The 15,690-nt window shown below is 48.2% G+C and overlaps 1 protein-coding gene across 2 annotated transcripts in view; it reads left to right on the top strand.

Annotated features, from left to right (window-relative positions):
• DROSHA (drosha ribonuclease III) overlaps positions 1-15,690 on the top strand; it is a 1,388,683-nt gene that overhangs the window by 580,161 nt on the left and 792,832 nt on the right. For both annotated transcript variants that reach the window (XM_069613610.1, XM_069613611.1), the window contains exon 6: positions 8,681-8,826. In XM_069613610.1, coding sequence (XP_069469711.1) covers positions 8,681-8,826 — 146 coding nt within the window. The remainder of the gene's footprint in view (positions 1-8,680; positions 8,827-15,690) is intronic.

Below are 15,690 nucleotides of genomic sequence, written 5' to 3'. Positions count from 1 at the left end.
TCCTTTCAGCCGAAAGGCAGAGAACGTGTGACATTTCCGGGACCTCAAAAGCTTACTTATCGCGATGGGTATTTATCTAACCATCAATCTCTGCTACCATGTGAACTGAGGTTCCTTCTCAGCCCTTTAAGATAGGTTAGCAATATATTGGAGATAGATGGAGGATATAGAGTTTACTCAGACATCAATAATAGACACAACTCGGGTAGTTGGCAAAAGATACTAAAACGGGAACTACAACGGACATCGGACATCAGCAGACATCCCTCATGATCTCTCTCGAGACTTTGCAAAGCAATTAATAAACTACATTTCGAAGGGATTGTGTCCTCCGACGTATTCCTTATCTTAGATAGAAATCCTTCAGCTTTGCTGGCCTCGGAAAATTTTTTCGCCAGAGGGCGCTGCGCGTCGATGATCGCCGAGTCGATGACCCTCGACGGCCTCCGTGCCGACGTCGACGTCATCCTGCCTATAAAGGCCGCGCGCAGCGTCCGTTGCTCAGTTCCGTTTTTCCGCGCTTCGTTGTGCCTCGGAACACCGTTGCTCAGTTCTCGTCAAGATAACGTATATAATAACTACTATTTACCTCGATATCGATGGCATCCTCCTCCGACCCGACGACCCCTCGGTCCGGTTTCAAAAAGTGCCGAGACTGCGGGAAGAAAATGTCGTTGACGGACCCTCACAGGGTCTGTTTGTGGTGTCTGGGAATCACGCACCAGAGTTCGGAGTGTGAGGAATGCCTTTCCATGACGGCGAAAGCCTTGAAGGAGCGTAGGGGGAAGCTCGAGAGAGGTAGGTCAACTTTAACTTCCTCGAAAGCTTCTTCGGTAGAGTCGAGACGTTCGTCTCCTCACCATAAAAAACACTCTCGATCTAGATCACGAAGTGGCTCCCACCACTCGTCGACATCGAGACACTCGAAGAAGAGACGTAGGAGATCCCCTTCGTCATCTTCGTCGAGTTCTCCTGAGAGAGTTCATTGCCCCACAAAACGCAGCTCGCAAGCTGAGTGGGAGGAATTCAGGAAAAAGATGCTAAGCGTCTTCGAGAAAGCGGCCTCGTCCCCCTCGAAGACAGCTGAGGGTGATACCCCGGGTAAAAAACCCAAAAAATCTAAACGCCGCGAGTCGCAGTACCCGGCGGAAAAGTCAACCCGAAAGCGCCTCGAGCCATCGGGAGATAAAGCATCATCGACGCCATCGTCGAAAACTCCTTCGAAACAGAGGTCGGCGCCATCGACGCCGTTGTCGAAGGATTCATCGGCGCATCAGTCGATCGAGTCGACGCCGACGTCGACGCCGATATCGACGCCGGTGAAGGAAAGAACCACGGCTACTCCACAGCCAACGGTTAGACAAAAGACCTCCGACTCGACGCCGAGAACGTCGACGTCGTTCTCGAGCAGGACTCCGATCCTTTCGAGTTCTTCGAGGCCTAGTACACATTTCTCGACGCTTTTCACGGCGCCTTCGAGTACTTTCACGTCGGTGTCGACGACATCGACGTTTTCAAGGCCTGTGATGATGGCTCCTTCTGCATTGGAAATGGGGTTTATACCATTCCAAAAACCAATGTATCCCCCTTTAACCTCGATTTTTGAGGAAAGGGAGGATTCAGACCAAGATATTGATTTACAGAGGACCACATCACCAGAGCCAGAGACTTTCGCCTCTGAGGAAGGAAGATTAAAAAATCTTCAGGATGCACTTCAGGAAGCTAGTGGCTTGGACACTTCTCCTGAAGCAGAATTTATCAAACCAGACCCAGGAGAACATGCGGAGACTCCATATAGAGCTCTGATGTCTAGAATCATAGAATTTATGGGTTGGTCTGCACCTTCTCCTGCCTTTCAGCAGGATGACCTCACTGACATACTGGACAAGGGCCCACAGGAGGATCCTGTGGTTCCATTTCACTCTGCTCTACAGAGAAGGATTTTGACAAACTGGGAAACGCCAGAAATTATCCCGGCAGTAAATAAAAAACTGTCAACAAAATACAGGGTGGCTAGTTCTGACCCTGAATATTTGTCAAAACACCCTACTCCTGAGAGCTTGGTTGTACAGGCTGCAACCTCATCAGGCAGCACATCTGCATACCCCACTGCTCCGCAGGATAGGGATGACAAAAAGTATGATGCCATGGCTAAGAAGGTTTTTTCTGCCTGTAGCATGGCGTTAAAGTCTATTAACGCGACCTGTACGCTCGCTAGGTTCAGCCACACCCTTTGGGAGTGCGCTTCATCAGCGGCTGACTGCCTCCAAGAAGGAGAGGAAAGGGACGCATTTTTAAACATCATCAGGGATGGTAAAGATGCGATGTGCGAGACCCTACAAACTGGCCTAGATTCTGCTGACAGTATCAGCAGGGCCATGGCGGCAAGTACCACAATCCGCAGGCATGCGTGGTTGAGGAAGTCTGGTTTTGCCTCTGACGTGCAGACCAGGCTTTTGAATATGCCCTTTGACGGTTCTACCCTCTTTGGAAAGAAGGCGGATGACAGTTTGGAGAAACTGCAAACGTCCAAGGCAGCAGCCAAGTCATTGGGAGCTGCTATCCGTCAGAATACCTTTCGTCCTTCGGGATCATCGTGGAGAGGACGGTCCTTTCGTTACTATTCCTCATATGGAAGGGGCAGGGGACGACCGGCTCAAAGAGGCCAAGGAAGATTTACCCGTGGTGGACGGGGTAGGGGAAAGAAAGCCGCACCCGCAGGAGCAGGAGCCACTTTACCTTCGGCAACTGCATCAGCCGCTTCAAAACCACTCTGAGGTCTCCCCTCACAGAACACCAGTAGGGGGCAGGTTAACTCACCATCTGACGGAATGGCAGGCTATTACGTCAGATGCTTGGGCTCTGGAGACAGTGGCCCAAGGTTACTGCCTGCCCTTCCTACATATCCCTCAGAGTCATCCACCGGGGAACAACCCTTTGAAGCTTCCAGATCCGCTCCTCTTGCAGGAGGTTTTAGACCTGCTAGAGAAAGGTGCCATAGAACTGGTACCTGTAGCGGAAAGGAACAAGGGTTGGTACTCCCCCTACTTCATAATACCGAAGAAGGACGGAGGACTGAGACCCATCTTAGACTTACGGGAATTGAACAAATTCCTCCGAAAGGACAAGTTCAAGATGGTGACTCTCTCTCAGATCCTTCAGGCCCTCCAGCTTCAGGACTGGTTGGTATCTCTAGACCTCCAGGACGCTTATTTCCATGTGCCGATCCATCCCAGGCACAGGAGATACCTGAGGTTCGCAATTGGCAGCTCTCATTATCAATTTCGAGTTCTGCCATTTGGGCTAACCTCCGCCCCGAGGGTCTTTACCAAGCTAATGTCGGTTGTGGCTGCAAGTCTAAGGAGGGAAGGGATTCATGTCTACCCTTACCTAGACGATTGGTTGATCAGAGCTGTATCTTCGGAACAGGCTCAGAGACAACTAGATTATGTTTGCCACTTCCTTCACAAGCTGGGCTTCTCCCTCAATTTAAAGAAGTCACAGATGATACCATCACAGAGACTCCAATTCATTGGAGCAGTCCTGGACACTTCCCTGGGAAAAGCCTTGCCACCAGAGGTGAGGGCTCGAGATATTCTGCAGATGGTCATCAGATTTCAGAATGCCCAATATCTCCCAGCCTACGACTTTCTGAGGTTGCTAGGCCTCATGGCATCCTGCATATTCCTCGTGCCGGAGGCTCGCCTGAGAATGAGATCCCTCCAGTGGGCACTGAGAACTCAGTGGTCACAGTTCTCAGGAAGGATGACAGATCTCCTTCGGATCCCGGTCAAAGTAGCCCGAGACCTTCAGTGGTGGGCCTGTCGGGAGAACATCCTGAAAGGAGAAATGTTTTGGCAACCATGGCCGGAGATAACAGTAGTCACGGATGCCTCACTCACGGGGTGGGGAGCTCACGCCAACGACTTGACCATCAGCGGTCGTTGGTCTCCATCGGAGTCCAGACTACATATCAACCTGTTGGAGCTGAGAGCCATCAGACTAGCGCTGAAGGCTTTTCTGCCGTCTGTACGGGGAAGAAACGTCCTAATAATGACGGACAATACAGTGGCCATGCACTACCTCAACAAAAGAGGAGGCGTAGGCTCACTACCACTGTGCAGAGAGGCGATGCAGCTCTGGTTTTGGGCAATTCAGGAAGGAATCTCTCTATCGGCAATTCACCTAGCCGGAGAGAAGAACTTGACAGCGGACGCTCTGAGCAGGCAGAGCACAGTCTCTCACGAGTGGGAGATAGCTCAGGAAGTCCTTCAAGAGATCTTCGCCCTTTGGGGAACCCCTCAAGTGGATCTGTTCGCCACCAGTATCAACAGGAAGTGCGACAGATTTTGCTCAAGGGAATTTCCCCCGAGAGGAGCTCTAGGAGATGCGTTCGTAGTGGACTGGGAGTTCCCACTTCTGTACGCGTTCCCTCCGGTCCCTGTCATTCCTCAAATGATCAGGAGGTTGAGAAGGTTTCGGAAGACCATGATCCTAATTGCCCCGGATTGGGCCAGGAGAACGTGGTACCCGGACCTTCTAGACATGTCCATCTGCCCTCCAATTCGACTGCCATACAGAGAGGATCTTCTCTCGCAGAAGGAAGGTCAGGTTCTCCATCCAGCCATCAAGACCCTCAACCTTCACGCTTGGTGTCTGAAAGGTTGAGGTACAAGGATTGGGACCTTCCGGATGATGTTATGGAGGTGTTGCTTTCGGCCAGAAGGCCGGCAACTAAAACTCTATACCGCTGCCGTTGGAACAAATTTTGCAGCTGGTGCAGAGAAAAGAATATTGAACCCTTTTCTTGTGGTACACCTATGGTGTTGTCATTCTTACTTTACCTGGCTAATTCAGGCCTACAGGTTGGCACAATTAAGGGCTATCTCGCAGCGCTATCAATCTTTAAGCGCACTGCAGAGGAGCCTTCATACTTCAAAATTCCATTGGTAATACAATACCTAAAAGGATTAACTAATGTTTATCCCCCGAAACCTTTTCAAGTTCCCTTATGGGATTTAAACCTAATTTTAAACTTCCTAAAGGGTGCCCCTTTTGAACCACTACACTCTTGTTCATTGAAGCTTCTCACCCTCAAAACTGTTTTGCTAATAGCATTGACATCTGCTAGAAGGGTTAGCGAGTTGCAAGCCTTATCGTGTAAACCTCCACATACAATCTTTTACAAGGACAAAGTTGTTCTTCAGGTGAAGCCTAACTTCCTCCCGAAGGTAGTCTCGGAGTTTCACATCACTCAGAAGATTATATTACCTTCTTTCTACCCTCCTCCTCATCCGGGGAAGGAGGAAGAGAGACTGCACAGGCTGGACCCTAAGCGAGCCTTGAGCTTCTATATCAGCAGATTGGCTAAGATCAGACAAGCAGACCAACTCTTTGTAGGTTATGCAGGACATAAGTTGGGCCTTCCAATAACAAAACAAACCATCTCCAGATGGATTATTTTAGCCATTCTGGAGTGCTACAAATTGGCAGGAAAGGAGCCTCCTCAAAATCTAAGGGCTCATTCTACCAGGGGTATCGCAACATCCTCAGCCCTTCAAAGAGGGGTGCCAATTCGAGATATATGTGCGGCTGCCACATGGTCGTCCGCACATACATTTACCAAATTCTATAGCCTGGATTCCTCCTCTAGTCAAGAAACTAGATTCGGCAAGGCTGTGTTACACTCTGTCCATTCTGGAAGGGTAACATAACTTTTATTACTCCCGCCTCCAGTCACAATACCACTGCTATGGGAGTCTATCTAAGATAAGGAATACGTCGGAGGACACAATCCCTTCGAAGAACTAGTTACTCTTACCTTGTAACGTTCTTTCGATGGGATGTTCCTCCGACGTATTCCTTATCGACCCTCCCATCCATCCCCGCAGTATGACTTCCTGTGGGTTTGCAGCCTATGCTCCTTCAAGGTGATTAGTCTAATCCAAAAACATTACTGGGGACTACAAAACGGAACTGAGCAACGGACGCTGCGCGCGGCCTTTATAGGCAGGATGACGTCGACGTCGGCACGGAGGCCGTCGAGGGTCATCGACTCGGCGATCATCGACGCGCAGCGCCCTCTGGCGAAAAAATTTTCCGAGGCCAGCAAAGCTGAAGGATTTCTATCTAAGATAAGGAATACGTCGGAGGAACATCCCATCGAAAGAACGTTACAAGGTAAGAGTAACTAGTTCTTTTATAGTGCAAAATCGCCAAAAGTGACGTTTAACCTATGTATCACTTACATCATTTTATGTGGCAAACTACAAAAACCTAATGGCGAGTGTGATAGATTCTACAAGGATCATCGAGGTATACAATGCATACTCGTTCAGGGCAGTGGAATTATGTGATCTGTCTCTTAACATCCGATCATGCAGTCCTCCATCATTGGTTACATTCTAACCTCCGTCAGTGCCTCCTCAGCCTACGTTGGCAGTACGCAGGCTGAACATCCAGGTGCAGATGGGCTAATCTTAACCATAGCTTCCCACCAATGAACATATCCATCCCTCACCTCAGTTGTCTGTCAATTAGGTCTTTTGAACTTGAACATGTTCTTTACCCCGGGGAATTCAGGGGAGTGAAGGCACACTCTGCCCTCGTGCGTAGTTGTGACAATCATGCTCGTCCAACTTCTTTTCCCCACGTGACTAAAGACCACGAAATCGAGCGTTTCAGTGTATTAAAATACTATTCTTTAATAGACCTCTGACATCTTCTTGTTTTTGTCCATGCCTCTAAGCAGAAGCTTTGTTCTTTCTCGTGATTTGTATCCAATATCAGCTCACCCCAGTCTGATATGGCCTTGGCTTCTTGGCTCATCCAATTTCGCCTTTCTGAGGTTTTCTCCTGTAAATCACTTGTTTTTCTGACTGCGACGAATGAAAAAGCTTGGTCTTCCTTCTTTGCTCAGCATTGCTATCATACATAGTATATATATTTAGAGAGAGAGATAGATAACAAAGTTTTTTCTAAAGGGACGCTATGGTTACAAGTAAAACCGAAAACGCCCTGAAATTAGCCAGTTATGGTGTAAGCTAAGCAACTATAACTCGCGCCACCACCGTGCACTTCTAAGACTAACACCCAGGACATCAAAGATGACATCACAAATGTACCGCAGCCCATGTAATGTATGTACATGTTGCCTCATGCCGCAATCTATTCACTATAAAGCTAGCCTTTTAAGAATACTTCATCTGCTTGTGTTTCTTTGCATGTATACATGTGTAAAATAGCTTTTTTCCTTTATGACTGCAGCATAGGTTTCTTCATCTTGATCCCAAGATGTCCTCCGTCTCGCTACTTTCTTGATGCCTTATAGTCTTGCCTGCATTCTCTTATTTTCTGCATCTCTTCTCTATTCCTCAGCATTACTCTGTTATGAAGTCACTGGTGATGGCGACATCACCATTCTTATTTATCATTCATTTTCTCTGCTTCTTCAGGGATTTCATTCAGACGGCCCATCATATTGTCTCGTATGCAGGTATGGTTTCCTCAATGGGAACCTTGCCTCCCGATACCTAGGAAAATCTGGTACTTTTACTGGAACCGCACGTTTCCCACTCTGGGACCCAACATACAGGTGCTGCGGGTGAGATGTTTGAGGTGGGGGTACTTGGCTCCTTCTCTACAAGACAGTGACCGGACCAACCCGCCACACTTTAGGGTATGAATGCTGGCTTGTCTCTAACCAGTTCGGAGGAAGGGGGATGGGACATAGGTGTAAGAAAAGGTTAGTCGCTGCAGTGACTACAGTTGTTCTAGTGCACTTCCTCCATATGCCCTCCCATCATTCCCGCTAATCAATTAGTCCACCAGGAGTGGCCTGTTATGTAAAAGGGTGGGGCGAGGCTGGGATCAGCGCCTAGAGAGATTTCACTGCACTTGAGCGTATAGCGACCAATAAAATTGAGGGGATTTTTTTGCTATGCACCAATTTTCCCTGGTTCCATCCCCATGAGTTGGCACTCCCATTAGTATGGAGAAAGGGGACTGTGGACTAGTACAGTAGTCACTATGGTGAGTAATCTTTTCTTTTTGATAACCGGTGCTTCTTGCCAGGCATTGTATTTTTGGTTTGTGGAGCAGTTGAGAATGTAGTGCATGGCAGGTTTGAAGCTCCAAATCATAAATGTATTCTGTACAAATACTATACATGAGGTTGTAACAACCTCCTCGTTCCCCAGAAAGCCGCCTACAAATCCAGACTTTACTGACTCGGGTCGGGACAGTAGGGTGGTGTAAACTTGAAGCATCATGTCTGTGGGTTGAAAAGGTTGCCCACAAGCTAAGGTTTAAGGCACCGAAACCAAAATGTTTTTTCTGACTGCCTTTAGCCAATGGCTGAATCATAGCTGCAAATTTACGAAGGCCACAATGCCCTTGTAGAAGCTGTGGTAATGTTGCTGCCTTTTTGAGCTACACAGTTAATTTCAAGGAATTTTATCCCCCCAACCCCGTAAAGGCGGTATGCTGGAAATAAATGGTGTAGTGTGGCTCACTAATGTACACTGCCGCAGTGGAAGAATAGCTGTCTGGCTGCAATGACCTTTACTCTTTAGTATGTCATGCAATTTAAATACATTTGACAGTGATCTATATTGCAAGCCGTGGTCTGAGAGATTTTTGGGTTCCGATCATTACATTTTTCATTTTGCTTTGTTGTTAGAGAGTATCACTGATTCAGACGAGACATATGGCTCCAGCTCTACAGACTCTGAAGACGACGTTGTTGACGTTGTTGGAGAAATTAAACGGAAAAAAGCGCACCCTGATAGACTTCATGATGAACTCTGGTACAACGACGCTGGTCAGGTTAGTGTCTCACATGATCCTATCCAACTGATGTAGATTTGGGTGACTATTGTAAATGTTTAGCGTGAATAGGCACACAAGGTTCCAGGCTGTACTGTCATACTGCTTTGGCAGTGGTCAGATAATTGACCCACCCAGACTTTTAGGAATATCACACAAAATCCAAAAATGTAATAGATGCACAAACGCAGTCTTTCATCTGCTCCAAAATTTCACTGCCTCAACCCCACACATCAGCCTTCCACCCCCGCCACATTTTACTATGGTCTTTCCTCTCCAATACTTTGAACTGGCACTGCATGTAGAAAAGGATAGAGGAAAGTCAAGAATAGTGGAATTACCAATCTAAGTGCAAATGTGCGCATGTTGGCTAATAGGCATTGTTTCTCTGCAGCACTTTGTTTGGAGGCATGTAGATTAGAGCAGCAGAATGAGCAATAACGGTGGGAGCGAATGGTGAAGCAGAAGATTAGGGGAGCAGTTTTTGGTAAAGACACAGAGGTGAGGACCAGAGTTGGTTAGAAGCACAAGGGCCCTCATTAGGTGATGGGTGGGGGGGACATCACGGTAGATGTGGAGAGGGAGGGATGTTTGAGCTCTTACCTCATATACAAAGATATCAAGCATATTTGGTGCAACGCTGCGCCGCAAGCCTTGCACCGCGTAAGCAAAGCAGGCATCGTCATGGAGGATCCCCTCAGTGCTCTAGATAAGATTTTGAGGTGGGAGTATTTTACTCCCCATTTTTAAACTTTGAGAGTAAATATGATTAAGAGAGTAAATGACGTTTCTCCTTTGCAAGAGTAAAATGCATGTGACATCCAGCCGACGTGTGCAAAAACTGTATGGCAATCATTACTATGTTAGTTTACTGCATTGACACAGAATACACTTTTGATTATTTCTCTGTCTGGCCATTTGATCTCTCCTGTATATATTTAAATGTTGAAAACATAAAAACCTAGCCAATTACATAGTAAAGCAAGCATGAATTGTATTGTGTTTTGAGGTTCGTTAGCAGAATAGTCTTTTGATGATTAATGAAAGTCCTCATTTCCTGGAGCTATTACTACCTAATGGTATGCCAATGTTATGATACAACAGTGCAGAGAGGCAAGAACTCTATGCTAAATTCTATGTCTTATCTCATGGTCAAATGGTTATTTATATAGCACTTTTGGCAAAGAGCTGTACATAGAACATATTCATCACAATTATCACCAAACCAAAGTCGGTACTCCTTTATCGACCTTGAAAGGATGAAAGGCTGGGTTGGCCTTGCCGGGATTCGAACCTGCAACCTACAGATCATGCACAGATCGCAGCAACGAGTGCTCAACCGGCTGAGCTATCATATTGGCTAACATCCTTCAGAGGTCCGTTAACTGAGTATCGACTGAGGTTTAATAATCAGTGCCTAGATGTTGGACGAACCATGTATGAAGGGCTACATAAAGTTAAATACCTATCTGGATTATCACAGTGATAGGTTTTGCTGAGTTTCTATTGCTTTTTTAACAGTGCTTGAACTTCATGGAGAAGTCAGATTTTGGATGTTTTAATTGTAGACTTAAAGATTTGAGAGGATATAACACCTGTGATTGGCATAATGGCAATCACTCACCCTTCAACAAAAACTCTGCTTCCAATGACCATTTATAGTAATGTACCCCATTGACTGCAAGGTTGAATGGATGCAAACTAGACCATGCATAGTCATCATTTTACACCCTTATTTTTATAATTAGTAGACAAACTCTCCTGGAGACTTGCGCCAAATTGGATAGTTCATAGAATTGTTTAATAATCACAATTGAATAGCTTTGTTATAGGGTCAAATTATTGTTTCATCATAATTGCCCATTTGCTCCTTATGATGACACGTGTTTCGGCAATGTAAGCCTTTCTCAAATCAGGGCAGATAGTAACATTAATTTCCCTATTATGCATGATATGCAAGTTACTTACCAACTGTAACGTTCTTTCAATTTGATCCTCCCACGTATTCATCATCTTGGATATCTTGTCTTGCAGCTTTGCTGCTTAGGAATTTTTTTTTCACCAGAGGGCGCTGTATTGGAGGCCGCGGAGTCGTCGTCTCTCGAGGGCTGCTGTTGATTCTAAGATTTGCCAATCTGGAAATGTAGAAACAGAGCCCTTTTTGGGTCCAGTCTATGCAACCTTTCCTCTTCCTTACTAGCTTGCAGTTGTTTAATTGTGATTATTAAACAATTCTATCAACTATCTAATTTGGCGCAAGTCTCCAGGGGAGTTTGTCTACTATTTGTGTACATTTAGGGGGGGGATCTTGCTTTCCTCCCACCCATTCCAGGGAGACTCGACACCAGTCTCTTAATGTGATGCACAGATTGCAATTAAAATAGTGCAAAGGTTGTATATTTTGAGTCGCTAGCAGAAGACCAGCCTTAGAGAAAGCACTTTTTCCTTGATAGTTTTTGTAATTAGAGTGCAAATTAAATTAGGAGTGTAAAAATGATCTGCCTCTGCATGATTATGCACACAGCAGGGGAACTCTGAAAAATACAACTGTGCAATTCTGGTTTACTTTCACTGGAAAAAAAGTGTAATGTTACAAAATATTAATTCTCAATTGCAACTTAATTTTCCATTTTATTAATTTTACAATCCTAAAATGCTACGGAAAAACAATACGCACAGTGCTTCTGTTTGCTCCATGATCAGCAACACTGCAGAAGCTGAATGGAAATAAACCATTCCTTTTATCACAATGTGCAGTTTCTTTTTTTGAAAGGCTTTCGAGAAATACATTTTCTGAGGCGTTTATCAATGGCTTACAATTACATCCATATAGATAAAAATCAAAAGAAGCATTCTAGTTTCTGTCAAGTAACCTGATCTTTGCATTGCCCTCTGCTCTAAAATTGTGTGTAAATGTACACAGGAAAATAATAAAGCTGTCGTATTTACAAGATTTTCATGTGTAAAAAGGCCTCTCGCGCCCCTTTTCGAGGGGATTGTGTCCTCCGATGTATTCCACAGCTGACAGGTAATCACCACATCTGTGCTGCTTTGGAAAATTATCTACGTCGATAAGCTGCCCTCAATGGCCTCCGTCGAGCCGACGTCACCGGGTGTTATAAGTAGGGCGCACGACGCCCGTAGCCTCAGTTCCGTTTTTTCCACGAACATGTTTGCTTCGGGGATCTTGGCGCCCCTCGGTCCTTCAGAGTTATATTCTATCGGTCTTCACCCTTGTTCATTTGTGAAGACAGCATGTCTTCGTCGTCTTCTACCCCGCGGCCGGGTTTCAATAAGTGTTGGGACTGCGGTTCCAAGATGTCGCTTACGGACCCGCGCAACGCCTGCCTCTGGTGCCTTGGTGAGGACCACGCCACGGATGATTGTGACGATATCCAGTCATTAAAATCAAAGGCCTTGCAGGAGCGGAAGAAGCTTTCTGTCAGTAGGGTTTCCAAGCCCCGAAAGTCAAAATCTGCTGGGCTTTCGACCGACGATTCGAGGGGCGACTCTCTGCGTCCTTGGCGCAAGTTCGGGGGGGGTCTCGGTCCCGGAGTGGTTCCCGCCATTCCTCTGCCTCTTCGAGGCACTCGCGGAAGTGCCGTCATCGGTTGCCTTCCCCATCCTCGTGCAAGGACTCCGCCCATCGGCGGGTTGCTTGTCCCAATAAGCACTCCTCTCCTGCGCAATGGGATGCATTTCGTACGGAGATGATGGCGATTTTTCAGTCGCAGGGCTCGGTTCCGTCCGCGCCTTTGAAAGAAGCTGGCAGGGAACGTGCTAGGGCCACCGCTCGCATGCCTTCGGGCTCGGGTGGTCGGCACGACCGTCAGGCGCCTTCGAGGTCCCGATTGGGCAAGGTGGATCGCTCTAGTTATGCCCGCTCCAGGTCCCGGTCCTCGACGCCCTCGAGACCGTCGGAGCCTGTGAGGTCTTTGAGGAAGACGTCGACTCCATCGGCACCATGTCCGTCGAGGGACTCTCTCGAGGCTCTGCCTCTGAGGAAGACCTCGACGCCATTGGCGCTGAGGCTGTCGGACATGCTCGGGGCTCCGCCCTCGAGTCCTGTGTTGAAGCTATCGGTGCCACGCTCAACCTCGACGCCGATTCTGTCGACGTCTTTCAAGGATGCTTTATCGGATGTACTCCTTGCATCGGTGGAAACAACGAGGAAGGCCCTGAAGAAGTCGGCAAGACCTGTCTTTGAGACTTTTTCTGGCCCCTCCTCCAGGGGTTTATTCCAGCCTCTGGATTATATTTCTGAGGTGGAGGAAGGGTCTGAGGAAGGTTTGGTTCTGGATGCGGTTCCTGATGAAATATTGTCTGGTCTAGCTAGTTTGAAGACCTCCGTCAGTCTTTGCACGATGCCAGTGGTCTTGATACCTCCCCGGAGGTTGAGTTTGGCAGGCCTGAGCCTGGTACACATGCTGACTCTTCGTACAGGTGGCTGATGTCGAGGGTGACAGAGTACTTGGGGTGATCTGCGCCACCAGTAGATTTTCTGTAGGATGACCTGACAGATATCTTGGACCAAGGGCCACCAACTGACCCGGTAATGCCATTCTATATGGCCTTGCAAAGAAGGGTGGCGGCGGCGGCTTGGACTGCTCTGGAGAGTCTCCCGGCAGTGAGTAAGTCGTTGCCGAAAAAATACCACCCATCCAGTGGCGACCCCGGCTACTTGTCCATGCACCCTACTCCGGAGAGTTTGGTGGTGCAGGTGCCTACGGCCCCAAGAAAACAGGCGTCATACCCTAGCATCCCTCCTGATGGGGACGACAAACGTTTTGACAGTGGGGCAAAGAAAGCCTTTTCTTCAGGGGGTATGGCTTTGAAATCAGCCAACTCCGTGTGCGCCTTAGCTCGTTTCACTCACACTCTGTGGAATTGTTTCATTGGCGGCTGAACATATTCTCGAAGGGGAGGAACGGAATGGCTTTCTTGCCCTTGTACACGATGGCAAGGATGCCGTGTGTGAATCGGCTCAGTTGGGTCTGGAAGTGGCAGACTGTCAGCCGGTCCATGGCTGCGAGCACCGTGATGCGCAGATTTGCGGAAGTCGGGGTTTGCTCCGGATGTACAAGCCAGTCTTCTCAATATGCCCTTTGATGGTGACCATCTTTTTGGCAGCAAGGCTGACGAGAGCCTTGAGAGGTTGCAGATGTCCAAAGCTGTAGCAAAGTCTTTGAGCGCTGCAGTTCGCCAAACTCTGCCTTTTCGTCCTAGGGGACAGCAATGGAGGGGAGGTTCCTTTCGATACTACTCTACCTTTGGTAGGTCGAGGGGAGCTGCAAGTCAAAGGGGCCCACGTAGGAGTACCAGAGGTGGAGAACAAGGTACTCGAGGTGCCAAGACTGCCCGGGCAGTTGCCTCTTTGCCCTCAGGCACTGCCGCAACCGCTTCAGCTCAGTCATGAGGCCATGTCCCATGGTTCACCGGTTGGGGGAAGGCTGGCGCAGCCTCTTGTAGAATGGCGTGCCATTACTTTAGATGTGTGGGTTCTGGAGATCATAGCCCACGGCTACTCTTTCTTTCTGGCAGAGGCCTCATGACAATCCACCAGGGAATCTCTTTGAGGAGTCCGGATCCACTCCTTGCGCAGGAAATCAAATCCCTGCTGGAGAAAGGCGCCATAGAACTGGTGCCTGTAGCGGAGAGGAACAAGGGATGGTATTCCCCTTATTTTTTTATTCAGAAGAAAGACTGGGTATTGAGACCCATCATGGACTTGCGTGGTTTGAACAAACTCCTCAGGAAGGACAAGTTCAAGATGGTTACTCTCTCTCAAGTCTTCCAGGCCCTTCAACTTCAGGACTGGTTGGTGTATCTCGACCTCAAGGGCGCTTAATTTCATGTGCCGATTCATCCCAAGCACAAGAAGTACCCGAGGTTCGCGGTTGGCGACTCGCACTTTCAGTTTCGGCTCCTGCTGTTCAGATTGTCCTTCGCCCGAGGGTTTTCACCAAGCTCATGGTGTTGGTGGCAGCGTATATCAGGAAAGGGGGGATTCACGTCTACCCCTACCTGGAAGATTGGTTGATCAGGGCGCGCTCTCCCAAGCAAGTCCTGGATCATCCGTCAGTCACCTGCCACTCTCTTCACAGGCTGGGCATCTCCCTCAACTTAAAGTCGTCCCAATTGACGCCAACCCAGCGGCTCCAGTACATCGGAGCAGTTCTAGACACATCCCTGGGGCAGCGTTTCCCCTCACCAGGTGAGGGCTCATCGCATTCTGCAGATGATGCACAAGTTTCAACATGCAGAGTCTCCCGGCATTCGAGTTCTTGAGGTTGCTTGGCCTCATGGCATCCTGCATTCTCCTGGTGCCAGAGGCCAGGCTGCGATTGAGATCTCTGCAGTGGGCTTTCAAGATGCAGTGGTCGCAGTTCTCCGGCAGGATGTCAGATCCCGTTCAGGTGCCGCCCTCAGTCACCCAGTATATTCTGTAGTGGGCTTTCGAAGGCAATCTGATGAAGGGGGCTTCATTTTGGCTACCCTGGCCGGAGGTGACGCTCGTGACGGACGCATCCCTCACGGGATGGGGAGCTCAAGCCAACGAGTTGAGTCAGCGGTCGTTGGTCTCCGTCGGAGTCCAGACTCCATATCAATCTGTTGGAGCTGAGGGCCATCAGGCTAGTTCTGAAGGCTTTTCTGCTGACTATGCGAGGGAAGAATGTCCTGATTCTGACGGACAGCACAGTGGCCATGCACTACCTCAACAAAAAGGAGGGGGCAGGGTCACTTCCTCTGTGCAGAGAGGCGTTGCAGCTCTGGTTCTGGGCCATCCAGCAGGAAATTTCGATCTCGGCAGTTCATCTGCCCTGAGACAAAAACAAGGTGGCGGACGCTCTGATTAGGCAGAGC

Source organism: Ambystoma mexicanum, chromosome 5p (genome assembly GCF_040938575.1).
Source record: "Ambystoma mexicanum isolate Mex_15411 chromosome 5p, UKY_AmexF1_1, whole genome shotgun sequence".
In the NCBI taxonomy this organism is placed as follows: domain Eukaryota; kingdom Metazoa; phylum Chordata; class Amphibia; order Caudata; family Ambystomatidae; genus Ambystoma; species Ambystoma mexicanum.
The sequence above is the reverse complement of the archived record's forward strand: the minus strand, read 5'-3'. Positions and strand labels throughout refer to the sequence as shown.